We start from the raw sequence: 25,986 nt of genomic DNA on the forward strand, positions 1-25,986 counted from the left end.
CAAGAGTCAACATTTATAAACATTATATTCTTTAACAAGAATTAACAGAATTTTGAACTAACAAAATCATGAATCTAACCCGATATCACACACACAAGCTGTTCCCCCGCAACGTTGATTACACTGGGGTCAGGTCCGGTCACTGAAATGGACGAAAAAAAGGCCCGCGTTCCGCTCCGTTGCGTACTACGTCAGCCCATTGCATTTCGCAGGAGTGGCCTAACTTGCTGCCGACCGTGGTTGCCAGCAAAGATCTTAGAGCAGAGGTCTTTGGTTGCCAGGGAGGCACTTCCGGTGAGCGGCCTGGCGGCGACGTGGTGGGTTTGAGAGCGCTGTCGTGGAGCGGGCGGTGGGGGTGGAGATGGAGGGGGTGGGGGTGGGGGTCGCTGAGGGGGTGGAGATGGGGGGAGGGGGCCTCTGTGGGGGTGGGGGTCGCTGTGAGGGAGGGGGTCTCTGTGGGATTGGGGGCAGCTGATGGTGTGGATTTAAGGCTCAGCCAGTCGGTTACTATCCTCACCCGCGCCACTGATCATAAACACGTTGGGCCCGGCGCCTCCTGAGGGAAACTGAGTTTAAATGGTTAGGAACCAGCCCGTTGTAGGTTTAATGTGTACGAGCTAACTGCAGATGCTGGTTTAAACCGAAGATAGACACAAACTGCAGGAGTAACTCAATGGGACAGGCAGCATCTCTGGAGAGAAAGAATGGGTAGCGTTTCAGGTCGAGACCCTGCTTCAGATTTCTCCATCCCTCTCCCCTCCTAGTTCTCCCACCAGTCTGACTGTCCCTCTGATTTTTTTAAATCTCTGTATGCTTTGTTGTCACCTTCCCCTAGCTAACTGAACTATTCCTACATTTTCCTTTAACTCATTCCCCTTGATGTCTTGTTTTCACACCTTGCATTGCCTTTCTCTATGTCTGCCTCTCCCCTGACTCTCAGTCTGAAGAAGGGTTTCGATCTAAAAAGTCACCCATTCCTTGAATATGAATTTGTAGCTAGAGAAAGTGAGAAAGGACTAAGATGATATGTGGCAAGTTAGAATTGAGAAGAAGAGGAGCAACCAGAAAGATGAGTTTTGTACAAGCAGACAAAATGGAGCTGTTGAATAATAAAAATGTGAGATGGAGAAGGAGCAAAGAAATGGAGGTACCATGATGCAGACGATGGAGAAATGTTGTAGAGATGTAGATTATGGATAAGAAAGCTACAGCATGGAAACAGTCACTTCAGCCCACTGAATCCATACTGACCATCAATCATCCATTCACATTAGTGCTAAGTTATCCCACTTTCTCATCCACTTCCTAGACAGGGAGAATGTTCTAACTCTAAATAGACAGCCCCCAAGATCAGAATTGAACCCGTGCCTGTGGCACTGCGAGACAGCAGCTCTAGCAGCTGTGCAACCAATGTGAGGGGGTCAAGGACAGAGTGTTCCCGTCGCGGCCCTCTTTTCATCATTCTTTCCACCACCACGCACAAGAAGCACAAGACAGACACCGTTGTATGAAGGTGCGGAGAATTGTGTTCAGCTCTGGCTGAACAACTTCTAATCTTGTGTGTGGACTTGATAAGAAGAAGACCAATGTGAGCGAGTTCAATATGCAAGTTAGGTGGTAATGCAGTGGAGGGGAGCAGTACGCTAAATAACATGACAGGTTAGTAGATTAGGGCAGGAAATAACAAATGTATTGATAGATAAATTAAGATAAAGAATTTAGCGATATTTACATGAGGATGGAGAGAAAATCGAATATGAAAGACTGAGGAGTTTAGTGATATGGAAATAGGAAGAACAAGAGATGAAGTAACACTGTGTAAATAGAGAGAGAGTTATGCCCCTGTCCCACTTAGGAAACCTGAACGGAAACCTCTGGAGACTTTGCGCCCCGCCCAAGGTTTCCGTGCGGTTCCAGGAGGTTTTTGTCAGTCTCCCTACCTGCTTCCACTACCTGCAACCACCTGCAACCTCCGGGAACCGCACGGAAACCTTGGGTGGGGCGCAAAGTCTCCAGAGGTTTCCGTTCAGGTTTCCTAAGTCGGACAGGGGCATTACTAGGAGGAAGAAAGTGACCATTGAGGAGCAGACCCAATTTCAGTTGAAAGTTTTGAGTGTTTGAAATGCAAATGAAATCTTAATGTATTCACAGCATTTGCACTAAATATTGTCTGATTTTCGCTAGGCTATATTCTATGGTCTTGGGCAGTTCCCAATGATCAAGGATATTTGCATCCAGTCTGGTTCTGGCTGACTGGTAATGCCAATGTGGGAACTGGAGACTTCCACCCATTGGGTATGAGATGCCTGGCAGGGCGAGTGACTGGGTGTTTTTTGAGGAGATGCATTGTTTTTTTATACTGGGCTTCTATATGTTCACAATATGTCAAATCTTGTGCCAAGTTTGAACTTTTTGTCTAGTTGATGCCTTTTCCTCAATTGGTTCGTGGTGAGTGAACAGCTGCATTTCTATTGAAGCTGTTATACATCGAAGATCACATCCACTGTGTATCTGTATGTACAGCACTATGATTTGGGAGACAGTGTTTGGCCACTGAAAGAAGGCAGTTGAGGGTGATGATGAAGGCCTTCCCTGTAAAAGCACCTATCACTATTATGTTCAGATTTATCTCCTTTCTTGAAAATGGATATGGTTAACTCCATAACGGACTCCTCCCAGATATAGATGATAAGATTGTGGATTCATGACTGAAACTGTTCACTGCTGGGTTTTAAAACTTCAGTAAGTAAGTAAGTTTATTGGCCAAGTATTCACATACAAGGAATTTGCCTTGGCGCTCCGCCCACAAGTAACAACATGACATACAGTGACAGTTACAAATGACTCAGAAAACACTAAACATTAATAATAATAATAAAACATTAATGATAAAACACTATTGATCAAGCATGTGAACCAACAAAATACCAGATCAAAGGGAGGCTACAGATTTTTGGCTGTTGTGTAGAGCAACTACTCGTGGATAAAAACTGTTTTTATGTCTGGCTGTGGCAGCTTTGACAGTCCGGAGTCACCTTCCAGAGGGAAGTGATTCAAACAGTTTGTGGCCAGGGTGAGAGGGGTCAGAGATGATCTTGCCCACTCGCTTCCTGGCCCTTGCAGTGTACAGTTCATCCAATGGAGGGAAGGTTGCAGCCAATAATCTTCTCTGGTGATCGGACGATTCACTGCAGCCTCCAGGTGTCGTGCTTGGTGAAGACAGACTCTACGATGGCCGTGTAGAATTGGACCATCATTGCCTGTGGCAGATTGTGCTTCCTCAGCTGCCGCAGGAAATACATCCTCTGTTGTGCCTTTTTGACTGTGGAGTCGATGGTACCCCCCCACTTAAGGTCCTTGGAGATGATGGTTCCCAGGAATTTAAAAGACTCCACAGATGTGACTGTGGTGTTGTTGATGGTGAGTGGGGTGAGGGAAGGGGGAGCTCTCCTAAAGTCTACAATCAATTCCACTGATTAAGAGCATTGAGCTCTAGGTTGTTGCTACGGCACCAGGACGCCAGCTGTGACACTTCCTGTCTGTAGGCAGATTCCTCCCCATCCTGGATCAGTCCAATCAGGGTTGTGCCGTCCGCAAACTTGAGAAGCTTGACAGAGGTGTCTGTGGAGGTGCAGTCGTTGGTGTAGAGAGAGTAGAGGAGAGGAGAGAGTACGCAGCCTTGCGGTGCTCCTATGCTGAGTGTTTGCGGGTCCGAGATGTGCTTTCCCAGCCTCACATGCTGCTTCCTGTCTGTCAGGAAGTTGGTGATCCACTGACAAAGGGGTTCAGGCACAGTCAACTCGGAAAGTTTGAAGAGTAGTAGCTCTGGGACAATGGTGTTGAATGCAGAGCTAAAATCAACAAACAGGATCCTTCCATAGGTCCCCTGGCGGTCTCGGTGCTGTAGGATGAAGTGCAGGCCCAGGTTAACTGCATCATCCACAGATCTATTGGCCCGATATGCAAACTACAGAGGGTCCAGCAGGGAGTTTGTGATATTTTTCAGCTTGGCCAGCACAAGCCTTTCGAGTGTCTTCATGACTACAGAGGTCAGTGCGACAGGCCTGTTGTCATTAAGACAAGTAATCCTTGCCTTTTTGGGTGCAGGGACAATAGTGGAGACTTTGAAGAAGGCAGGGACAGTACATGTTTGCAGGGACTGGTTAAAAATGTCTGTATAGACCGATGCCAGCTGTTTGGCACAGAGCTTAAGAGTAGAGGGGGAAACATTGTCAGGTCCTGGAGATTTCCGGCTCTTTTGTCCTCTGAAAAGCCTCTCCACCTCCTCTATTTTTATTGTTGACTAGACTAAGTGGGACCCGTTGGGTCCCAGCATCACACAGGAGGGCTGGTCATCCAACGCAATATTCCACCTCTCCACCAATTCTAATATTGGTGGCCAGTTGGGGGGGGGGGGGGCTTTCTGGAGCGCTAGTATGGGTGTTGTGGGCTGAAGGGACTGGTTTCCAGAGGGCTAGTATGCAAATTGTGCGGCAAATGGATTCTTGGGCTGGCGTCTCAGTCAATCAAGCCTGTTGTGCTGGCAACTCACTCACTCACGGCTGGTGGGCTGGTAGTTGACTCACGGCTAATCCTTGAAATTCTATTTCAAGCAGGGTATAAGGCCACCAAATTCAAGTGCAGTTTCTTACCACTTCTAGCAGGGTGCAAGGCCACCAAATTCAAGTGCAGTTTCATACCATTTGAAGTAGGGTGCAAAACCACTAAAGACAGCGAGTCGTGACCTCTCTCTCCTCCATCTTGCAGAGACTGAGCCACACCCACATTTCCGGGTTTTATAACACCTCCCCCCCCCCCACCGGAAAAGGTGTGGCTTTCATGGAGTGATTGACAGGAGAGAGATTCTCAACATTTAAAAAAAAACTAATAACACTTTTATTTTTCATTGATGGGAAGAATTCTCTGCATCTGCTCAGCGGAGGGGGACTGAGTAAGATGATCAAAAATCACAGCCGTAAGTGGTAGCGTTTTATCTAAAATCAATATACAGTGCAAACAGGAAGTAAGTGCATTTACAGTAGTGCCTTTTAACAGAGGGTGTGGATGATTGGGTGTGAAGTGGTGATTGGAGGGGCGTGGGTGTAGAAAGACACCATCTTTGCAGACTGAGGTTAGGCTGTGAGTGGGTGTGAAGTGTTGGTTGGGGTGAGAAATGGTCTAGTCTTTTCATACTCAAGTCTTGCCTTAAGTAGGTGTGAAGTGGTGAATGGGAAGGAGAGGGTGCAGCATGAATACCATCCGCTCCTGAGGTCTTCTTGCTTTTAATTGAACTTTAAGGCTTTTCCTTGCACCTTTCCTTAAATAAAGGCATAATATTAGTCACCCTCCAGTCTTCTGGTACCATATAACCATAACAGCACGGAAACAGGCCCTTCTAGTCCGTGCCGAACACTTATTCTCCCCTAGTCCCATCTACCTGCACTCAGACCATAACCCTCCATTCCTTTCCCGTCCATATAACTATCCAATTTATTTTTAAATTATAAAATCGAACCTGCCTCCACCACCTCCACTGGAAGCTCATTCCACACAGCTACCACTCTCTGAGTAAAGAAGTTCCCCCTCATGTTACCCCTAAACTTCTGTCCCTTAATTCTCAAGTCGTGTCCTCTTGTTTGAATCTTCCCTACTCTCAGTGGGAAAAGCTTATCCACGTCAACTCTGTCTATCTCTCTCATTCTGTCCCTTAATTCTCAAGTCGTGTCCTCTTGTTTGAATCTTCCCTACTCTCAGTGGGAAAAGCTTATCCACGTCAACTCTGTCTATCTCTCTCATCATTTTAAAGACCTCTATCAAGTCCCCCCTTAACCTTTTGCGCTCCAAAGAATAAAGACCTAACTTGTTCAACCTTTCTCTGTAACTTAGTTGCTGGAACCCAGGCAACATTCTAGTAAATCTACTCTGTACTCTCTCTATTTTGTTGACATCCTTCCTATAATTAGGCGACCAAAATTGTACACCATACTCCAGAATTGGCCTCACCAATGCCTTGTACAATTTTAACATTACATCCCAACTTCTATACTCAATGCTCTGATTTATAAAGGCCAGCACACCAAAAGCTTTATTTACCACCCTATCTACATGAGATTCCACCTTCAGGGAACTGTGCACAGTTATTCCTAGATCCCTCCGTTCAACTGCATTCCTCAATTCCCTACCATTTACCATGTACGTCCTATTTTGATTTGTCCTGCCAAGATGGAGCACCTCACACTTATCAGCATTAAACTCCATCTGCCATCTTTCAGCCCACTCTTGCAAATGGCCTAAATCTCTCTGTAGACTTCGAAAATCTACTTCATTATCCACAACACCACCTATCTTAGTATCATCTGCATACTTACTAATCCAATTTACCACACCATCATCCAGATCATTGATGTACATGACAAACAACAGTGGACCCAACACAGATCCCTGTGGCACCCCACTAGTCACTGGCCTCCAACCTGACAAACAGCCATCCACCATTACTCTCTGGCATCTCCCATTCAGCCACTGTTGAATCCATCTTGCTACTCCACCATTAATACCCAACAATTGAACCTTCTTAACCAACCTTCCATGAGGAACCTTGTCAAAGGCCTTACTGAAGTCCATATATACAACATCCACTGCTTTACCCTCATCAATTTCCCGAGTAACCTCTTCAAAAAATTCAAGAAGATTAGTCAAACATGACCTTCCAGGCACAAATCCATGTTGACTGATCCTAATCAGACCCTGTTTATCCAGATGCTTATATATATTATATTATCTCTAAGTATCCTTTCCATTGTACCTCACCTGTGACAAAAAATGATGCCAAAGACTCTGTCTGGGAACAGCAATTTCTCACAATGTTGTAGGGACACATGGTCAGACTCTGGGGATTAATCTTTCTTTATGTACCTCCATTCTGCCAACTCCTCTTTTGTAATGTCAATATGTTTTGGGAGATAGCTATTCTCTTCCCTGACTTCCCTAGCTTCAACAATCTTCTCCACAGTGAAAACATGAGAAGTGTTCATTAAAGAGTTCATCCATCTCCTGTGGCTCCACATAAACATGTCCACACAGATCTTTAATGGAACCTATTCTCTCCCTAATTACTCTTTTGTTCTCACTTTTCTTATAAAATCCCTGCCAAATATATTTCATGACCTTATACTTTAATTTTTTTTTAATATAGATTGGCTATGAGGTGAAATTACAATTTATGGACCATGGGGGACAACTTGACGTATGAAGCTGAACTGAATGGTTTGATAAAGGAGGTAGGTTGGAAAAAGTATTGCCATTTGTGTATGTTAAGGGATTTCCAAACTAAATGCAGACAGTTGTACAAATTTGTGCAGTCTGTATTACTATTGAAATACATTGAATTGTGCAAAATTGTCTTTTTGATTGTAGATTTGAAGTAAACGTCGCAGAAAGTTAAATCTTGTCCATGTCAGTGGAATTCCCTTGAATGGGTGTAATTACAGATGGACAACTTCTTTGTCTCCGGAAAATTAACTAAAACAGCATGGACTATCATTTCCACAGATTTCAAATCTTTAAAATGTGATATTTAAATTAAAATAACCATGTTTCAATTTTGACTCCTTTTCCTGTCTCATTTTTACTCCTGTTCCATCATAATTATTTTCTGCCCCAAATTTTGAATGGAATTCATGCATCTTAATTTATATTTCTCAGTATTTACACTTTAATTTCACAATTTGCAATAAAAATGTTCCCGATGTTGGGGGAGTCCAGAAACAAGGGTCACAGTTTAAGAATAAGGGGTAGGTCATTTAGGACTGAGATGAGGAAAAACTTTTTCACCCAGAGTTGTGAATATATGGGATTATCTGCCACAGGAGGCAGTGGAGGCCGATTCACTTAATGTTTTCTAGACAGTTAGATTTAGCTCTTAGGGCTAAAGGAATCAAGGGATATGGGGAGAAAGCAGGAACAGGGTACTGATTGTGGATGATCAGCCATGATCATATTGAATTTAAGGAAGGACATTCTTGCTATTGAGGGAGTGCAGCGTAGGTTTACAAGGTTAATTCCCGGGATGGCGTGACTGTCATATGCTGAGAGAATGGAGCAGCTGGGCTTGTACACTCTGGAGTTTAGAAGGATGAGAGGATATCTCATTGAAACATATAAGATTGTTAAGGGTTTGGACACCCTAGAGACAGGAAACATGTTCCCGATGTTGGGGGAGTCCAGAACCAGGGGCCACAGTTTAAGAATAAGGAGTAAGCCATTTAGAACGGAGACGAGGAAACACTTTTTCTCACAGAGAGTGGTGAGTCTGTGGAATTCTCTGGTGGAGGCAGGTTCTCATTTGCTTTCAAGAGAGAGCTAGATAGGGCTCTTAAAAATAGCGGAGTCAGGGGATATGGGGAGAAGGCAGGAACGGGGTACTGATTGGGGATGATCAGCCATGATCACATTGAATCGAAAGGCCGAATGACCTACTCCTGCACCTATTGTCTACTGTCCATTGAATGTCGGTGCTGGCTCGAAGGGCTGAATGGCATACTCCGGCACCTATTTTCTATGTTTCTCTGTAATCCTTAAATTTAATTATTTATCCAGGTCACTGACACTAGGGTGAAATTTAATAGAAATTTGAGGAGCAACATTTTTCACACAGAGGGTGATGAGTTTATGGAACGAGCTGCCAGTCAAAGTAGTTGAGGCAGTTACAATGAATAACAGCATTTAAAAGACAGTTGGACAGGTATATAGGAAAAGAATGGCAAAACATGGGCAAATGAGAGTATTTCAGATGGAACATTTTGGTCAGCTTGGACAAGTTGGGCCAAAGTGCCTGTTTCCGTGCTGTGTGACTATGGAGATAATTGATTTTACTTCTTGTGATCTTACCAACTTGCTCGCATCAACTATGAAGGAAGTTAAGTGTAGAAAGGCAATCATATAATAAAAATAATGGCAAATGTCCCACCACAGAAAATTATGACCCTTGTTTATTGTGAATTGAGATAATAGTTGATGTACTAAATCACAAGTGAATGGTTAATTAAAATCATATTTGTTATTTGGAACCGGAGATAGCTTTGTCTTCATTGCTGTCACTAATAATGACATTTACTTTTCATCATATCTTTCCCAATGTAAAATGTAAATTAGACTGGAATGTGACATTTATTGTTTAATAAAAACAAAACCTTAAACTGTTTGTGTTTCTCACTCAGTATTTAAGGTTTGCAGCTTTTGAAGAAACTGTGAATATCTTTGATAAGGAATGCAAAAACAAGGGAAAGACAATCCCAAAAGCACCAGTGAGCGCTGGCCAAAATTTTAAGACTTTGCACATTCAGGTAAAGTTTGTTCTTTGCACCATCAAATGAGATTTTTTAATTTACCTGGACTCCAATTAATTACTACATTCTGAAAGTATACTTAATATATATATGTATACTTAAGAATGTTTGGTTTAGCTACATTGTGATAGATTGTGAAGATTTATTTATTTAACTAAAGGTAAGAACAAAGTGGAGGAGCAGAAATTGCCCATTGGGCTTGTCATGTATGAGCTGCCATTCATAAAAATCATGGATCTAAATCGGCACCATTTTTTGTCCTATTGCCTCAAATTCCTTGATAGGTCTCATGTCCAAAATTTATTGATCTGAGCTTTGGCTGAAATCAATGAGTAGGCCGCGCAGCATTCTGCGAGAGAGAATCCCAAGGATTTACGTGAAGGATTTATCCTCATTTTGGTTTTAAATGAGCTTTTCCTTATTTTGAAATTGTGACCCTTAGTGTTTCCGTTAAGGGAAACATCCTTCCCATATCTACCCTGTAAAATACTCCAGAATTCTTAATGTTTCAATGAGATCACCTCTCATTTGACTAAACTCTATATGTCACTTCTAGAATCTATTGGATCTACTACCTGGCTGTTTATGTGATAAAAGCCATAAATCTCAAATGATCAGAAATGTAAATACAACATTGATCATAGACGGGGCATTCAGCAACAAGTCATTTACCTCCGGACTTCTCACAACATTCTGATCATCTATCAGGCAGAATCCAGGAATGTGATGGACTCTTCTCCACGTCTGCTTGTCAACATCCATGACAAAGCAGTCAATAGACAATAGGTGAAGGAGTAGGCCATTCGGCCCTTCGAGCCAGCACCGCCATTCAATGTGATCATGGCTGATCATCCCCAATCAGTACCCCGTTCCTGCCTTCTCCCCATATCCCCTGACTCCGTTATTTTTAAGAGCCCTATCTAGCTCTCTCTTGAAAGCATCCAGAGAACCCGCCTCCGCCGTCCTCTGAGGCAGAGAATTCCACAGACTCACCACTCTCTGAGAAAAAGTGTTTCCTCGTCTCCGTTCTAAATGACTTACTCCTTATTCTTAAACTGTGGCCCCTAGTTCTGGACTCCCCCAACATCGGGAACATGTTTCCTGCCTCTAGCGTGTCCAAACCCTTAACAATCTTATATGTTTCAATGAGATGCCCTCTCATCCTTCTAAACTCCAGAGTGTACAAACCCAGCTGCTCCTTTCTCTCAGCGTATGACAGTCCCGCCATCCCAGGAATTAACCTTGTAAACCTACGCTGCACTCCCTCATTAACAAGAATGTCCTTCCGCAAATTAGGGGACCAAAACTGCACACAATACTCCAGGTGTGGTCTCACTAGGGCTCTGTACAACTGCAGAAGGACCTCTTTGTTCCTATATTCGATTTCTCTTGTTATAAAGGCCAACATGCCATTCGCTTTCTTCACTTCCTGCTGTACCTGCATGCTTACTTTCATAGACTGATGTACAAGGACCCCCAGATCCCGTTGTACTTCCCCTTTTCCCAACTTGACGCCATTCAGATAATAATCTGCCTTCCTGCTTTTGCTACCAAAGTGGATAACCTCACATTTATCCGCATTAAACTTCATCTGCCATGCATCTGCCCATCCTCCTCACAGTTCACACTGCCACCCAGCTTTGTGTCATCTGCAAATTTGCTAATGTTACTTTGAATCCCTTCATCCAAATCATTGATGTATATTGTAAATAGCTGCGGTCCCTGAACCGAGCCTTGCGGTACCGCACTAGTCACTGCCTGCCATTCTGAAAGGGACCCATTAATCCCTACTCTTTGTTTCCTGTCTGCCAACTACTTCTCTATCCATCTCAGCACTCTACCCCCAATACCATGTGCACTAATTTTGCCCACTAATCTCCTATGTGGGACCTTATCAAATACTTTCTGAAAGTCCAGGTACACTACATCCACTGACTCTCCCTTGTCCATTTTCCTAGTTACATCTTCAAAAAATTCCAGAAGATTAGTCAAGCATGATTTCTCCTTCGTAAATCCATGCTGACTCGGACCCGCAAGTCCTGTTACTGTTATCAAAATGTTTGGCTATCTCATCTTTTTTGATTTTAAGTTTGATCGCCAGTTTTATTTTAATCCATTTCACCTCCCCATGTATTCTCTGGAGCACCCTCTCTGCTGAAGATACTTCGATGCTATCTAAAAAAAATCCAAGACAAGTGTTGAATTGTTATTTGCAGATAATCCCATATATTCACAACTCTGTGTTCCCCATAATTCATGCGCAATGTTGTCTTTGGGAAATAAATCATCCCTGTTCCATTATCAGTGGGTTTAAATTTTAGAACTCACTATTAACAAGATTATTTCAATGCTTTTGCCAGGACAATGACAGCAGTTGAAGAAAGTAGCTCAGCAACACCTTCTCAAGATCAATTAGACATTGTTAATGATTATTGGTTTAGCCAGTTACATGACATCTGGTGGCGCTGTTGCTGGCTGCCTCCGCCTTCAGTCTGGTATCTTATTTATTTTTTGTTATGTTTGAAGTATGGTCTTTAGTTTTTTTTGTGTTTTATGTGGGGGAAGGGGGTATGGTAAGGGGGAATCCGTCCTTCAGTCACTTCCTGGCGAGGATGCGACTATTATCCGAGTCGCGTTGTCGCCCCCCCCCCCCTCCTCGCGGCCTACCAGCTGGATTGGCGCTGCCTTTCCTGCCGGGGACCAGATCAGAGCTTCAGCAGCGGTGATGCAGTGCTGGATACACCGCGGAACGGGCGATGCCTTACCTGGGATCGCCATTTGAAGCTCCGGTGTGTTGGGCCTGCTGTATCGACATCGCGAAGCTGTAGTTCGCGGAGCTCCCAATTAGATTAGATTAGATTCCGTTATTGTCATTCAGACCTTTCGGTCTGAACGAAATTATGATGCCTGCAGTCATACACAGAACCAATAAAAACAAAACATACAATAAACACAAATTAAACATCCACCACAGTGAGTTCACCAAGCACATCCTCACTGTGATGGAGGCAAAGTCTTAGTCTACGTCTCTTCCCTCCTTGTTCTCTCTCTGCGCTGAGGCGATCGATCCAGGCCGGAGATGCCGCCCTCCAGTCCAGCGGACCTCCGTGGTGATGTCGCCGCCACCGAAATCCGGAACGCCGTCTCCGCTCCGAGACGGCCCGCCACAGCATCAGCTCCGGGCAGCCGCCCCAGCTCCAGGCCGCCGCCCCAGCTCCGGCTCCCGCAGTCTCCGCTCCGGGCCGCCGCCCCAGCTCCGGGTACCGCATTCTCCACTCCAGGCCGCCGCCACAGCTCCGGGTCCCGCAGTCTCCGCTCCGGGCCGCCGCCCCAGCTCCGGGTCCCGCAGTCTCCGCTCCGGGCCGCCGCCCCAGCTCCAGGCCCCGCATTCTCCGCTCCGGGCCGCCGCCCCAGCTCCGGGCCGCCGCCCCAGCTCCGGGTCCCGCAGTCTCCGCTCCGGGCCGCCGCCCCAGCTCCGGGTCCAGCAGTCTCCGCTCCGGGCAGCCGCCCCAGCTCCGGGTCCCGCAGTCTCAGCTCTGAGCCCCACTGCATCAGCTCCAGGTCGCCGCCGAAAGCCAGAACGCCGCACCAGCAAGTCGGGCCACCGCTGCCTCAGCCCCGAAGACGGCCAGCCTCTTGTTGGTGAGTCCTGGCTGGCTCTGCCTCCGGAGCCTCGGGGTCAGTCGCAGGCTGGAGGCCGCCAGCTCCGCCATTAGGCCTCAGCGCAGACGGAGGCAGAGAAGGGGGATACGACACGAAAAAGTCGCATTCCCCCGAAGGAAGAGACAGAGAACATGTTTCACCCTCCCCCCCCCCCCCCTCTAACACAACCCAACAAACTAAAACTTAACCAAAACAAGACAAAAAAAACTACAGAAAAAAGAAGACAGACGGACTGCAGGCGAGCCGCAGCTGTTAACAGCGCCGCCACTTCCAATACGGCCGGCGCTGACTAATATCGCGGACTTCTGGGACCCTTTGCCGGGGGCACCAGCGTGAATCTCCGCCAGCGCGGCCTGTGGACTTCGGGAGTCGCGGACTCCGGTAGGAAGTGGCCGATTCAGAGGTCCAGGCAGCTGAGGATGTTCTTTCGTTCGACGGCGGAGTTCCATCATCCCGTCGAGAGGGCCTGAATATCGGACCGTCCGTAGCGGGAACTGCGGAGGGCTTGGGAGGCCACAACCATGGGTGAACATTGGGGAGATTAAAGCGAGGAGGTTGACTGGACTTTGGTTCCTTCCCTCACAGCGGGGAACTTTGGTGCCGTTGTGGGGATGTTTATGTTGTAGACTACTATGTTCTGTGTTTTTGTGTGTTTTTTATTTGTATGACTAAGGAAAATAGCATTTTGTTGTCTCTTAATTGAAGACAATGACAATAAATTGAATCCAAATCCAAATATATCTTGAAAATAAATGACAAATAACCTAAGTGATAACAAGGAACTCCAAACCCCAAGAATGAATCAACTTCTTTTGAAACAGACACAAGTGCTGGAGTAACTCAGTGAGTCAGACAGCATCTCTTCAGATCATGGATCTGTGACATTTTGGATCAGGACTCTTCATCAGACTGAAGTGTCCCAACCTGAACCCCTGAGTTACTCCGGCACTTTTTTTGTAAACCAACATATGCAGTTCCTTATTTCTGCTTTTTTTGAAACGGATTATTTTCAGAATACCGCAATATTTTTTAAACAGCAGATGAAAATGTTTTGTTTTCCCATATTTCAACAGAAAGATTTATTTGAAGCATTTGATGATGGAAATAGAAGGGCATTCTTCAAACTTTGGGAGCAGCACATTTCACCTCATGTTCGAGAAAATGATCAAGTGCTTCAGAAACTGGAGTTTAACCTTCATGTTCATTTTGCCATCTATCCTTTGAAGAATACTGGAGGAAAACTTGTAAGTTAAATATAAACAGTGAAGCTCAGTTTAACATTTTCAGATGGCAAATAAATTATTACTAAATTTGGTGAATTTTGTACATAAATATTTGTATCTTTCTTCTGCTAATATATATAATCAAATATATTAATTTTAAAAATTGGTCTTGTAGCTATATTTTTTGATTCAAACTTTTTATTAGACTATATACTTTTTCCAATATTTACTGGGTTAGTTGTTGAACAATTGCTTTTTGACAGCATATATAAAAATTATTGCAACTATAAAGTTATGGATTAAAGTTTTCTTCTTGCTATTAATTCACTCTGGTTAATGCTTGAGTTAAACGGTATTTATAGGATGTAAAGGAGGCATCAAATCTGTGCTGTCCTTACCGTTCAAGTGTTTAATATTGGGAAAATATAGAGGAGTAACTGCCAAGTTGAATAAGTTTTCTAAACACAGATATACTTATATCATCGATTTAAAATGTACTAGAAAACATAGAAACATAGAAAAAATAGGTCCAGGAGTAGGCCATTCGGCCCTTCGAGCAAGCACAGACATTCAATATGATCATGGCTGATCAACTAAAATCAGTACCCCGTTCCTGCTTTTCCCCCCCATATCCCTTGATTCCTTTAGCCCTCAGAGCTAAATCTATCTTGAAAACATCCAGTGAATTGGCCTCCACCGCCATCAGTGGCAGAGAATTCCACAGATTCACAACTCTCTGGGTGAAGATGTTTTTCCTCATCTCAGATGGCCTACCCCTTATTCTTAAACTGTAACCCCTGGTTTTGGACTCCCCCAACATCGGGAACATTTTTCCTGCATCTAGCCTGTCCAATCCAGTAAGAATTTTATATGTTTCTATAAGAAACCCTCTCATCCTTCTAAATTCCAGTGAATACAAGGCCAGTCGACTCATTCTTTCATCATATGTCAGTCCCGCCATCCCGGGAATTAACCTGGCGAACCTCCACTGCACTCCCTCAATAGCAATAATGTCCTTCCTCAAATTAGGAGACCAAAATTGCACATAATACACCAGCTGCGGTCTCACCAGTACAACTGCAGTCAGACCTCCTTGCTCCTAAACTCAAATCCTCTCGCATTGAAGGCCAACATACCATTAGCTTTCTTCACTGCCTGCTGTCCTTGCATGCTTACTTTCAGTAACTGATGCATAAGTACACCCAGGTCTCGTTGCACCTCCCCTTTTCCTAATATGACACCATTCAGATAATAATCTGCCTTCCTGTTCTTGCCACCAAAGTGGATAACCTCTCATTTATCCACATTAAACTGCATCTGCCATGCATCTACCCACTCACCCAACCTATCCAAATAACCCTGCAGCCTCATAGCATCCTCCTCGTAGCACACGCTATAACTCAGCTTTGTGTCATCCGCAAACTTGGAGATGTTACATTTAATTCGCTCGTCTAAATCGTTTATCTATATATAATGTAATTAACTGGGGTTCCAGCACCGAGCTTTGCAGCATCCCTTAAATCACCAGTTCAAAATTGACAAATATTTATCCACATCTTATTTCCATGATGTATCGCTCTATATTTGTGTGTGGGCCATAGGCATGGTTGGTGGTTACTATTTTGTGTATACATGAGGGGTGTCGAGCTTCTGCTGTTGGTATAACTTAGGTCACACACAGTGATGAAGATCCAAATACTTTATTTGCGTTACAGCATAGGTAACTTCATCTTAATACGTAACTCAAGACTGAGGGAGAAAGGGCTGAGAAGCTTTCTGTTAAGCTAGTGGGCGTAGCTACAAAGTATGACTCATAACATGATCTATAAGGGGCACTTATATCTATAATACAAAAGCAAGTAGATTTTTCATTGTAAACAGTGCATTCTGTTGAAGTAACTGCCTTTTCTTGTGTCTAGTGTGCTGATTTGGCTACCTAGTGGTATGTTGTTAAACATTGCATCCAGCAGATGGTGCTGTCCCACCTTCATCATACCTTTCATGGGCCTGTCCCACTTAGGCGACTGCAGGAGACAATGCAGTCGCCACATGTTTGCGGGTGGTTGCCGGGGAGTCGCCTTCATGGTCGCAAGGAGTTCCCACATTCTGGGAACTAGTCGCGGCCTAATTCTGGTCGCCACACATTTTTCAACATGTTGAGTAGTGAGAACTCTCGTGCCGTAGGTGGGTCGCCAGGAGGTCCTAGTGGGTTGTCAGAAGATTGAAGGTTCTCGTAGGTTCCCATAGGTCATAGCCGGTGCTGACCGGTGAATTTCATTGGCTCATTGGGAGAAAAAAAACGTAACTAGTAGTTTTCAGAACCAAGGATAACCGATAATGTCCGCCGTGCTTCACAGCCGTGTATCTCTGGCTTCTTAAAGGTTGTCTCCATTCCTTCTCACCCTCTCCCCCCCTCTTTTAAAGGCCTTACCTTACACTGTGCTCTCACCATCTTAATTACAGCGCCAACCCTCCCGTTCATCGCGGTGTGTGTCTGTATCACCTTGGCTTTGCAACTTGTGAATTTCACTCAGACAGCGTTCCCCATGCTTGCCCTGTCTCCTGTCTGCATAACGGGCTGGTGAAGGAAGCGATGTGTGTACGTGCATGTTCCACTCTGACAGTCGCCGTTCCAGTTGCTGGTTTTTCATGCGACTGTCAGCAGTCGCCTGAAAAATTGCCGGTGGGACAGGCCCAGAAAGGTAAACAAAAATGCTGGAGAAACTCAGCGGGTGTGGCAGCATCTATGGAGAGAACAAATAGGTGACGTTTTGGGTCGAGACCCTTCTTCAGACTGATGGGGGGAAGGTGGGGGGGTCGGGAAAGAAAGGAAGAGGCGGAGATCGTAGGCTTGTGGGAGAGCTGGGAAGGTGAGGTGAAGGAGGGAAAAAGCAAGGACTATCTGAAATTGGAGGTCAATGTTCACACTGCTGGGGTGTAAATTACCCAAGTGAAATATGAGGTGCTGTTCCTCCAGTTCATCAGTCTATGAAAGTAAGCATGCAGGTACAGCAGGCAGTGAAAAAATCAATGGCATGTTGGCCTTTATAACCAGAGGAGAAGTATAGGAGTAAAGAGGCCCTTCTGCAGTTGTACAGGGCCCTACTGAGACCACACCTGGAGTATTGTGTGCAGTTTTGGTCCCCTAATTTGAGGAAGGACATTTTTGCTATTGAGGGAGTGCAGCGTGGGTTTACAAGGTTAATTCCCGGGATGGCGGGACTGTCATATGCTGAGAGAATGGAGCGGCTGGGCTTGTACACCCTGGAGTTTAGAAGGAGGAGAGGGGATCTTATTGAAACATATAAGATTGTTAAAGATTTCGACACGCTAGAGGCAGGAAACATGTTCCTGATGTTGGGGGAGACCAGAACCAGGGGCCACAGTTTAAGAATAAGGGGTAAGCCATTTAGAATGGAGATGAGAAAACATTTTTTCTCACAGAGAGTTGTGAGTCTGTGGAATTCTCTGCCTCAGAAGGCGGTGGAGGCCGGTTCTCTGGATACTTTCAAGAGAGAGCTAGATAGGGCTCTTAGGGATGGTGCAGTCAGGGGATATGGGGAGAAGGCAGGAACGGGGTACTGATTGGGAATGATCAGCCATGATCACGTTGAATGGTGGTGCTGGCTCGAAGGGTCGAATGGCCTACTCCTGCATCTACTGTCTATTGTCTATTGTGGAGTCGGCTCATTCACAGGCAGGATATGTTGTCTGTTACGCCTGTAGGTGCTGCCATCGGCACTAACTAGATATGACAGGGCTCTCACTTAACCTTTTTTCCCTGTTGCCAGCCGGGCAACCTTGGCAGCTTTTTAGGTTGCCAAATGACAGCTTAGGTGGTCATTTCAGACGGTTTGCATGACGCGTGCGATAATGTGCTCGAACGAAGTGAGTAGTTACCAGTCGGAATTATACTCAATGAAGCATTCACATATTATTTCTGCTTCAAATAAAGTCACAAACTAAACATATTCACCAATCAAGACATGATATATCCCACAATGACATGCAGCAAAATTACAATACAGTATCTCAACTCTTTTTACACATTGCAATTAATGCAATCTCTATTAGTTCTTTCCACTTCCAAACTAAAATGTGGTTGGTTTATTCAGCGTAAGATCAACCTGTGTCAATAAATCCTGGACCATGTTAACATATATGCTTAACCATGCACACTACAGATTGATGCAAGCATGTTTTCTGTGAAGGACCGAAAGTTACCATGACATGGCCATAGCATGGGTCGTTATTGCTATTGGTACAGAAACACTCTCACTTCCCACATAATTTATCCATAACAAAATATACAGGTTACAAGGAAATTTCTAATGGCATTTTATGATAATAGCTGTTAAAACCGACTATACGACTTACTGGTTAAACATTACTCTAACTGTCAGGAGATGGCCAAAGGACATAACTGCAGCAATTGTTCTTTTGGTATTATGTTTAAAGGTGTCAAAACGCCACATTACCGGACATTCAGATTAGATGTACGTGTTGTGAACAGCAATTAAGATACCCAGTTTGAACGCACCAGATTTAAAAAAAATAATTGATAAATGCTGTTTCCATCATTCCCACTTCAGAATTGAAGTTATATTTCAACTGAAATATTTCCTGACCAAATTTGTGATGTATATGACCGACTGTAGAAGTAAAACTTGGATAAATCCAACATATAGTTGTGAATGTTGCTTATTAAATAACTACAGTACTGATACTCCATATTAAGAGCATTGATTTACCGTTAAAATGAATTCTGTAATAACGTGTCAACGGTAGCAGTGATAATCGAACATTGCTGTTTTAATGTTTCACGTGTTCACAATTTAATTAATCCATCTTTATGGACTAAAACAAATAACATTGGGAATTAAAACACATTTGATAGGATTTCGTTATCAAACATAGTCAATGTTCGCTCTGAAGACATTTCCAGCACAATAGGGTCAGGGAGGAGGGGGGGTGTGAATCAGTGCGGGTGGATAGATGGCGGGGGGTGGGGGGGGGAGTTGAGAAGGCAATCGGTGCGGTATGGATGGATTGTGGCAGGTGAAGTAGTACGGGATCAGTACAAAATGAATGAGGGGATCAGTATAGGATGAATGAGGGGATCAGTATAGGGTGAATGAGGGGTTCAGTACGGGATGAATGGGGGGGGGGATCAGTACAGGATGAATGGAGGAGAAGTGCAGGATGGATGGGAAGGATGGGTGGGTGGCAGGAAAATCAATGCGAGGTAGATAGGGAGATCAGTGCAGGATGAATAGATTGGGGGGGGGGGTGGTAGATGGGGAGGGGAGCACAGGGGATGTCAGTGAGGACTGAATAGAGGTGGGAATGGGGATCAGTGCGGGATGGAGAGGAGAGCTATAGGATCTTTGGTGCAGCTGCTTCTGATGGCGAAAGGAGGCCTCCCCCTCCCTCCCTCCTCCCGGCCTCGGCGTGTGGGAGGGTTTGTTTTGAAAGCGCCGTTGACAGAATGGCAGGCAACGGCCGCTATCAGGGCAGGCAGGGTGCGGGAGGAGGAGGAGATGGAGCCGCTGTCGCGGCCGCTGCTGCTGCTGCTGCTGTGCGGGGCCCGTCATTTGCTCCGACCCTTCGTCACCCCACACCTGGTATCTTTGCCCTGCAATACAGCCGTCGCCAACACGAAAAGTCACGTTCCTTTTCTCCAGAGATGCTGCCTGACCCGCTGAGTTACTCCAGTTCTTTGTGTCTATCTTCGGTATAAACCAGTATCTGCAGTGCCAAGCCGGGCAAAATGACTCAGCGTTTAGGTTGCCCGGCGGCACTTTGGGTGGTCAATGACACCTGGGCAACCGTTAATTTCGAGCCCTGTATGAGCGTGGCTCAGAAGCTGTTCCAGAAATTACACCGATTCAGTCATGGCCTTTGTCAGTTTGCAAACGAACCACCTGCCCCTAAAGCGGCCTACTTGTCTTCTCATAGCACTGTTTTTGAATGTCACACTTTTGGTGTTACCTGCACTGAACTTCCGATGGTGCTGTTCCTCCAGTTTGCGCTGGGCATCACTCTGGCCATGGAGGAGGCCCAGGACAGAAAGGTAGGATTCGGAATGGGAGGGGGAGTTGAAGTGCTGAGCCACCGGGAGATCAGGTTGGTTATTGCAAACTGAGCAGAGGTGTTGGGCGAAGCGATCGCCAAGCCTGCACTTGATCTCGCCAATGTAGAGAGGTTGACACCTGGAACAGCGGTTGCAGTAGATGAGGTTGGAGGAGGTGCAGGTGAACCTCTGCCTCATCTGCAAAGACAACTTGGGTCGAGGGGGGAGGCAAAGAGCCAAGTGTAGCATTTCCTGCGGCTGCAAGGGAAAGTACCTGGGGATGGGGTTCGTTTGGGTGGGAAGGGACGAGTTGACAGAGGGAACGGTCTCTGCGGAAAGCAGAAAGGGGAGGAGATGGGAAGATGAGGCCAGTGGTGGGATCCTGTTGGAGGTGGCGAAAATGTCGGAGGATTATATATTGTATGTGACGGCTGATAGGGTGGAAGTTGAGGACAAGGGGGACTCTGTTACGAGTTGGGGGATGGGGAGTGAGAGCGGAGCTGCGGGATATAGTGGAGACCCTGGTGAGGGCCTCATCTATAATAGAAGAGGGGAACCCCCATTCCCTAAAGAATGAATAGTTTCATATACCGCTACTGCCGTAAATTCTCTTACCTTTGCTTCTACGCATGATGATAGTGGAATCTTTTGTTACATTCTCTATACTTGAAAAGCCATCAACGACAAATTTAATGGCAAAGTATATTTCTTTGCTGGTGAAACCTATACTTCAAGATTCTCTCAACACTTACAAATTTTATATTTGAGATGTAATAATTTCTATGGGACCTAGGTGATTGTTAATGTTGTTAAAGAAATAGCATGCCCAAGATTGATAATTTTCCCGCTGGGAGTGGAGGACATGCCCAGCCTGATCATCTGGGTTTGTTCTGCTCTGCATTTCGCAACACCCATTTCTTTGTCTGCGTACTTCTATCTATGTTTTCACCATGGAACTTCTCCCACCCACTCACTTATCAGTAAACCTTGTTAACGATTTATTGACATGGTCATTAGTTTTTACCATATCTCCCCCACCTTCTACAATACCATACCATACGATAGAACTTTACTTATCCCAGAAGAGAAATTGATCTGCCAACAGTCATAATACAGAAGATACATGAAATATGAAATTAAAGTGAAGAGTGGAAAGGATTGGGGATGTGCAAAGATTGGGGAGGGGAGTCAGTCTCTGTCCCCACAACAGAAGGGGGAGGAGTTGTACAGTTTGATAGCCACAGGGAAGAAGGTTCTCCTGAGGCGTGCTGTGCTGCATCTTGGTGGAACTAGTCTGTTGCTGAAGGTGCACCTCAGGTTGGACAGTGTAGATGGAACGGGTGAGCTGTATTGTCCAAGATGCTCCGCAGTTTGAGGAGCATCCTCCCCTCCAAGACCAAGCTCCCGTGAATCCAACTCTGCCCCCAGGACGCAGCCAGCCTTCCTGATGAGTTTGTTAATCCTGTTGGTGTCTGCAGCCTTCGCCCTGCTGCCCCAGCACACAGCAGTGAAGAAGATGGCACTGGCCACCACTGATTGCTGGAACATCTGCAGCATCTTACTGTAGACGTTGAAGGAGCGGAGCCTTCTCAAAAAATAGAGCCGGCTCTGTCCCTTCTTGTGCAAGGCCTCAGCATTCCTGGACCAGTCCAGTTTAATGTCCAGGCACACTCCAAGCTGTTTGTACTCCCTCGTAAACTGCACATCCACACCATTGATGGAGACGGGACAGGGGTGTTCCTCTCCTCCTGAAGTCCACCACTAAATCCAGGTAGGGTTTAACCAGGGGTCGCAGGTGAGTGAGCACCAGCCTCTCCAGGGACTTCATGGTGCGTGAAGTCAGCACCACCGGCCTGTAGTCATTGGAGGAGCTGGGACGCGTCCTCTTTGGTACAGGAACCAGGCAGGATATCTTCCACATCACAGGAAGATATGAAGATATGCTGGAGTACTCCACGCAACTGGCTGGCACACGTCTTGAGTACCCTCGAGCTGACACCATCGGGACCCATGGCCTTGCCTGAGCGGAGTCTGTTCAGCTCCTTACTCACCTGCTCAGCCTTGATGGTCAGGTGCGACAAAGACAGAGGAAGTGGACCAGGGGGATTGAGGGAGATAGTCTGTTGGGGAGCAGGGGGGAGGGTGGGCAGAGGCCATCAAATCTACTAATCTAGCTCATTGACCCAGTCCTGATTACTTTCCCTCCCCAGGCCACTGGTCTTGTAGCTTGTGATACTCTTCATACCGCTCCACACATCCCTCATGTGTGCAGCTTTACAAGCTTCATTTTTCTCCTTTTCAGTTCTAATAAAGTCTCTCCTACCTGAAATGCTGACTCTGCTTCTCTTCCCACAACTACATATTTTATGCATTGAAATTTTCCCTTAACGTGGTCATATTACATCGTAGTTCATCCATGTCTTTTCTTTCCTGAAAGGTAGAAAATGGTAACTTTAAAAGACCATTCACTTAGAAACATAGAAACATAGAAAACAGGTGCAGGAGGAGACCATTCAGCCCTTCGAGCCAGCACCGCCATTCATTGTGATCATGGCTGATCGTCCCCAATCAATAACTCGTATCTGCCTTCTCCCCATATCCCTTGATTCCACTAGCCCCTAGAGCTGTATCTAACTCTCTTAAAACCATCCAGTGACTTGGCCTCCACTGCCCTCTGTGGCAGGGAATTCCACAAATTCACAACTCCATGGGTGAGAACGTTTTTTCTCACCTCAGTCTTAAATGGCTTCCCCTTTATTCTAAGACTGTGGCCCCTGGTTCGGGACTCGCCCAACATTGGGAACATTTTTCTTGCATCTAGCTTGTCCAGTCTTTTTATAATTTTATATGTTTCTATAAGATCCCCCTCATCCTAGTAAACTCCAGTGAATACAAGCCTAGTCTTTACAATCTTTCCTCATATGACAGTCCCGCCATCCCAGGGATCAATCTCGTGAACCTACGCTGCACTGCCTCAATCACAAGGATGCCTTTCCTCAAATTAGGAGACCAAAACTGGACACAATACTCCAGATGTGGTCTCACCAGAGCCCTATACAACTGTAGAAGAACCTCTTTACTCCTATACTGAAATCCTCTTGTTATGAAGGCCAACAGCTTTCTTCACTTTAGATTGAATCTTCTTATCAGAATTTTAATGCAATGCATAAAAATGTTGGGACATGGTTTATAAATATAATAAAAGTGAAATATGTTCATTCAGAACATGTGGTAGGTTACAGATTTGGAATAACCCATTGATCTCACCTTGAGCAGTGAAAGAAGAAAATCAGAAGGGACATTTTTAGAGAAAAATCTAATTGCAATGTTTGATCGAATGGGAGTTTTCTAACCACCTCAAAAGCAACATGAGCATTAATTAAATAAAGAAAGTGTGTAAATTGAAACATGGTTAATTGAACTTTATCTCTTAAAACCAAATGCCTTTTCAACAGGGCAAAGATGATGTGGAAGAAAGAACCTCTCATTTCAAAACGTACCTGGAAACGAGAGGGGCAGCATTAAGTCAAACAACAGAATTCCTGCCCTATTATGCACTGCCGTTTGTCCCCAATCCCACTATCCACCCCTCTTTTAAGGAGCTGTTTCAGGTATGAGCTACTCTTTGTCCTGTTGTCCTTTGCTGATGTGACATTTAGATATGCAATACTGTCTTTGCATTCCTCAGCTGATGGGTTAAATCTCACAGAGGAGGCATTTTTCCATTGGAGCCACAGGTGGAAAAGGCTGACAAAGCATTACGCTCCTCGAGATACTTCTGTGAGATAATGTATCTGGTGTCATAGAGTACAATCATTTTTTCAATAACTTCTCTAAATAATTTTGGATATCATTGTTGTATCATTTTACTGGTCCATTGAAATAATCTGAGAATATACCAGTGTCCATTTTCATGATAATTGAGATCATGAATGCGTTCTGTGTATGAAGAACAAAACCTATTGAATTTTAAAATTTAAATGTACATAGAATCTTCCCTTATAATATTTTCCCATTCTTTACATTGCCTGATAATGAACAAGAAAGAAAGTACTTGTAGTTCAACAGTAAGTTCATTTTCTCAGGACAGCTCAGAGTGCTTTACTAACAATGACTGATTGGATGATTAGCAAAAATCAGCAGTGAGGTGACCAAATGTTAATTTATTTATTATTGCCGGTGATGAGTGATGGATACATTTTAATCATGGCCCTAATTCTTCACATTGTGCTGCTAGTCTTTGGCATCCTCTCCTGAAGAAAATGAGCAGTTTTCATAATTATGCTTCCTATGTTGTGAATCTTGAATTCAAAACCCACCGTGGCATTTTAAAAATTTATATTCATTCATTTCCAGTATTGGAAAAATAATTATTAGTCTTCGTACTCTTGACCACAAAAATCCATCTAGATGAATGAATGAATGACTGAATACTTTATTGTCACATGTGACAAACCACAGTGAAATTCTTTGCTTGCAAATAGTGACCACATAGAAACTTACAAAGTACCCCTGCCCCTTTGTTCTCCCCCCCCCCCACCCACTCCCTCATGGCAGTACCCCCAGGCCCGGTCCTCCTTTGTTCCTCCCCCCTGCATAGAAACATAGAACATAGAAATATAGGTGCAGGAGTAGGCCATTCGGCCCTTCGAGCCACCACCGCCATTCAATATGATCATGGCTGATCATCTAAAGGCAGTCCCCCGTTCCTGCTTTTTCCCCATATCCCTTGACTTCCTTAGCCCTAAGAGTTAAATCTAACTCCCTCTTGAAAACATCCAGTAAATTGGCCTCCATTGTTTCTGTGGCAGAGAATTCAACAGATTCACAACTATTTGGGTGAAAACGTTTTTCTTCATCTCAGTCCTAAATGTCCTACCCCTTATTCTAAAAGGCCTATCCCTTATTCTTAAGGGGTATCTCTGGACGCCTCCGTGGCACCGACCCAGGCCCCGGCAGCGGGCTTCGTCGACACAGGGGCCGGCCGCAGGCTCCGACCCGTGAGGCTCCGGCCTTAGCTTCTCCGCGGGATCACAAACAATCTTCCTGATAAAACGGGGAATTATAGACCAGTTAGCCTGACATCGGTGGTGGGGAAGATGCTGGAGTCAATTATAAAAGATGAGATAGCCGGACATTTGGATAGCAGTAACAGGATCAGTCCGAGTCAGCATGGATTTATGAAGGGGAAATCATGCTTGACTAATCTTCTGGATTTTTTGAAGATGTAACTGGGAAAATGGACAAGGGAGAGCCAGTGGATGTAGTGTACCTGGACTTTCAGAAAGCATTTGATAAGGTCCCACATAGGAAATTAGTGGGCAAAATTAGGGCACATGGTATTGGGGGTAGAATGCTGACATGGATAGAGAAGTGGTTGGCAGACAGGAAACAAAGAGTAGGGATTAATGGATCCCTTTCAGAATGGCAGGCAGTGACTAGTGGGGTACCACAAGGCTCGATGCTGGGACCGTATATTTACAATATACATCAATGATTTGGATGAAAGGATTCAAAGTAACATCAGCAAATTTGCAGATGACACAAAGCTGGGTGGCAGTGTGAACTGTGAGGAGGATGCTATGAGAATGCAGGGTGACTTGGACAGGTTGGGGGAATGGGCAGATGCATGGCAGATGAAGTTTAATGCAGATAAATGTGAGGTTATCCACTTTGGTAG

The 25,986-nt window shown here is 45.0% G+C and overlaps 1 protein-coding gene across 12 annotated transcripts in view; it reads left to right on the plus strand.

Annotated features, from left to right (window-relative positions):
- The first annotated feature begins 214 nt into the window (after positions 1 to 214).
- armc9 (armadillo repeat containing 9) overlaps positions 215 to 25,986 on the plus strand; it is a 90,837-nt gene continuing 65,065 nt past the window's right edge. For 10 of the 12 annotated variants that reach the window (XM_033031345.1, XM_033031352.1, XM_033031346.1 and 7 more), the window contains exons 1-5: positions 215 to 317; positions 7,196 to 7,280; positions 9,219 to 9,344; positions 14,084 to 14,254; positions 23,762 to 23,917. In XM_033031345.1, the coding sequence (XP_032887236.1) occupies positions 7,230 to 7,280; positions 9,219 to 9,344; positions 14,084 to 14,254; positions 23,762 to 23,917 (504 nt within the window). In that variant the 5' untranslated portion in view covers positions 215 to 317; positions 7,196 to 7,229. The remainder of the gene's footprint in view (positions 318 to 7,195; positions 7,281 to 9,218; positions 9,345 to 14,083; positions 14,255 to 23,761; positions 23,918 to 25,986) is intronic. The other 2 variants (XM_033031343.1, XM_033031354.1) reach the window with 2 other exon arrangements.

The sequence above is a fragment of the Amblyraja radiata genome, chromosome 13, assembly GCF_010909765.2.
Source record: "Amblyraja radiata isolate CabotCenter1 chromosome 13, sAmbRad1.1.pri, whole genome shotgun sequence".
NCBI lineage: Eukaryota > Metazoa > Chordata > Chondrichthyes > Rajiformes > Rajidae > Amblyraja > Amblyraja radiata.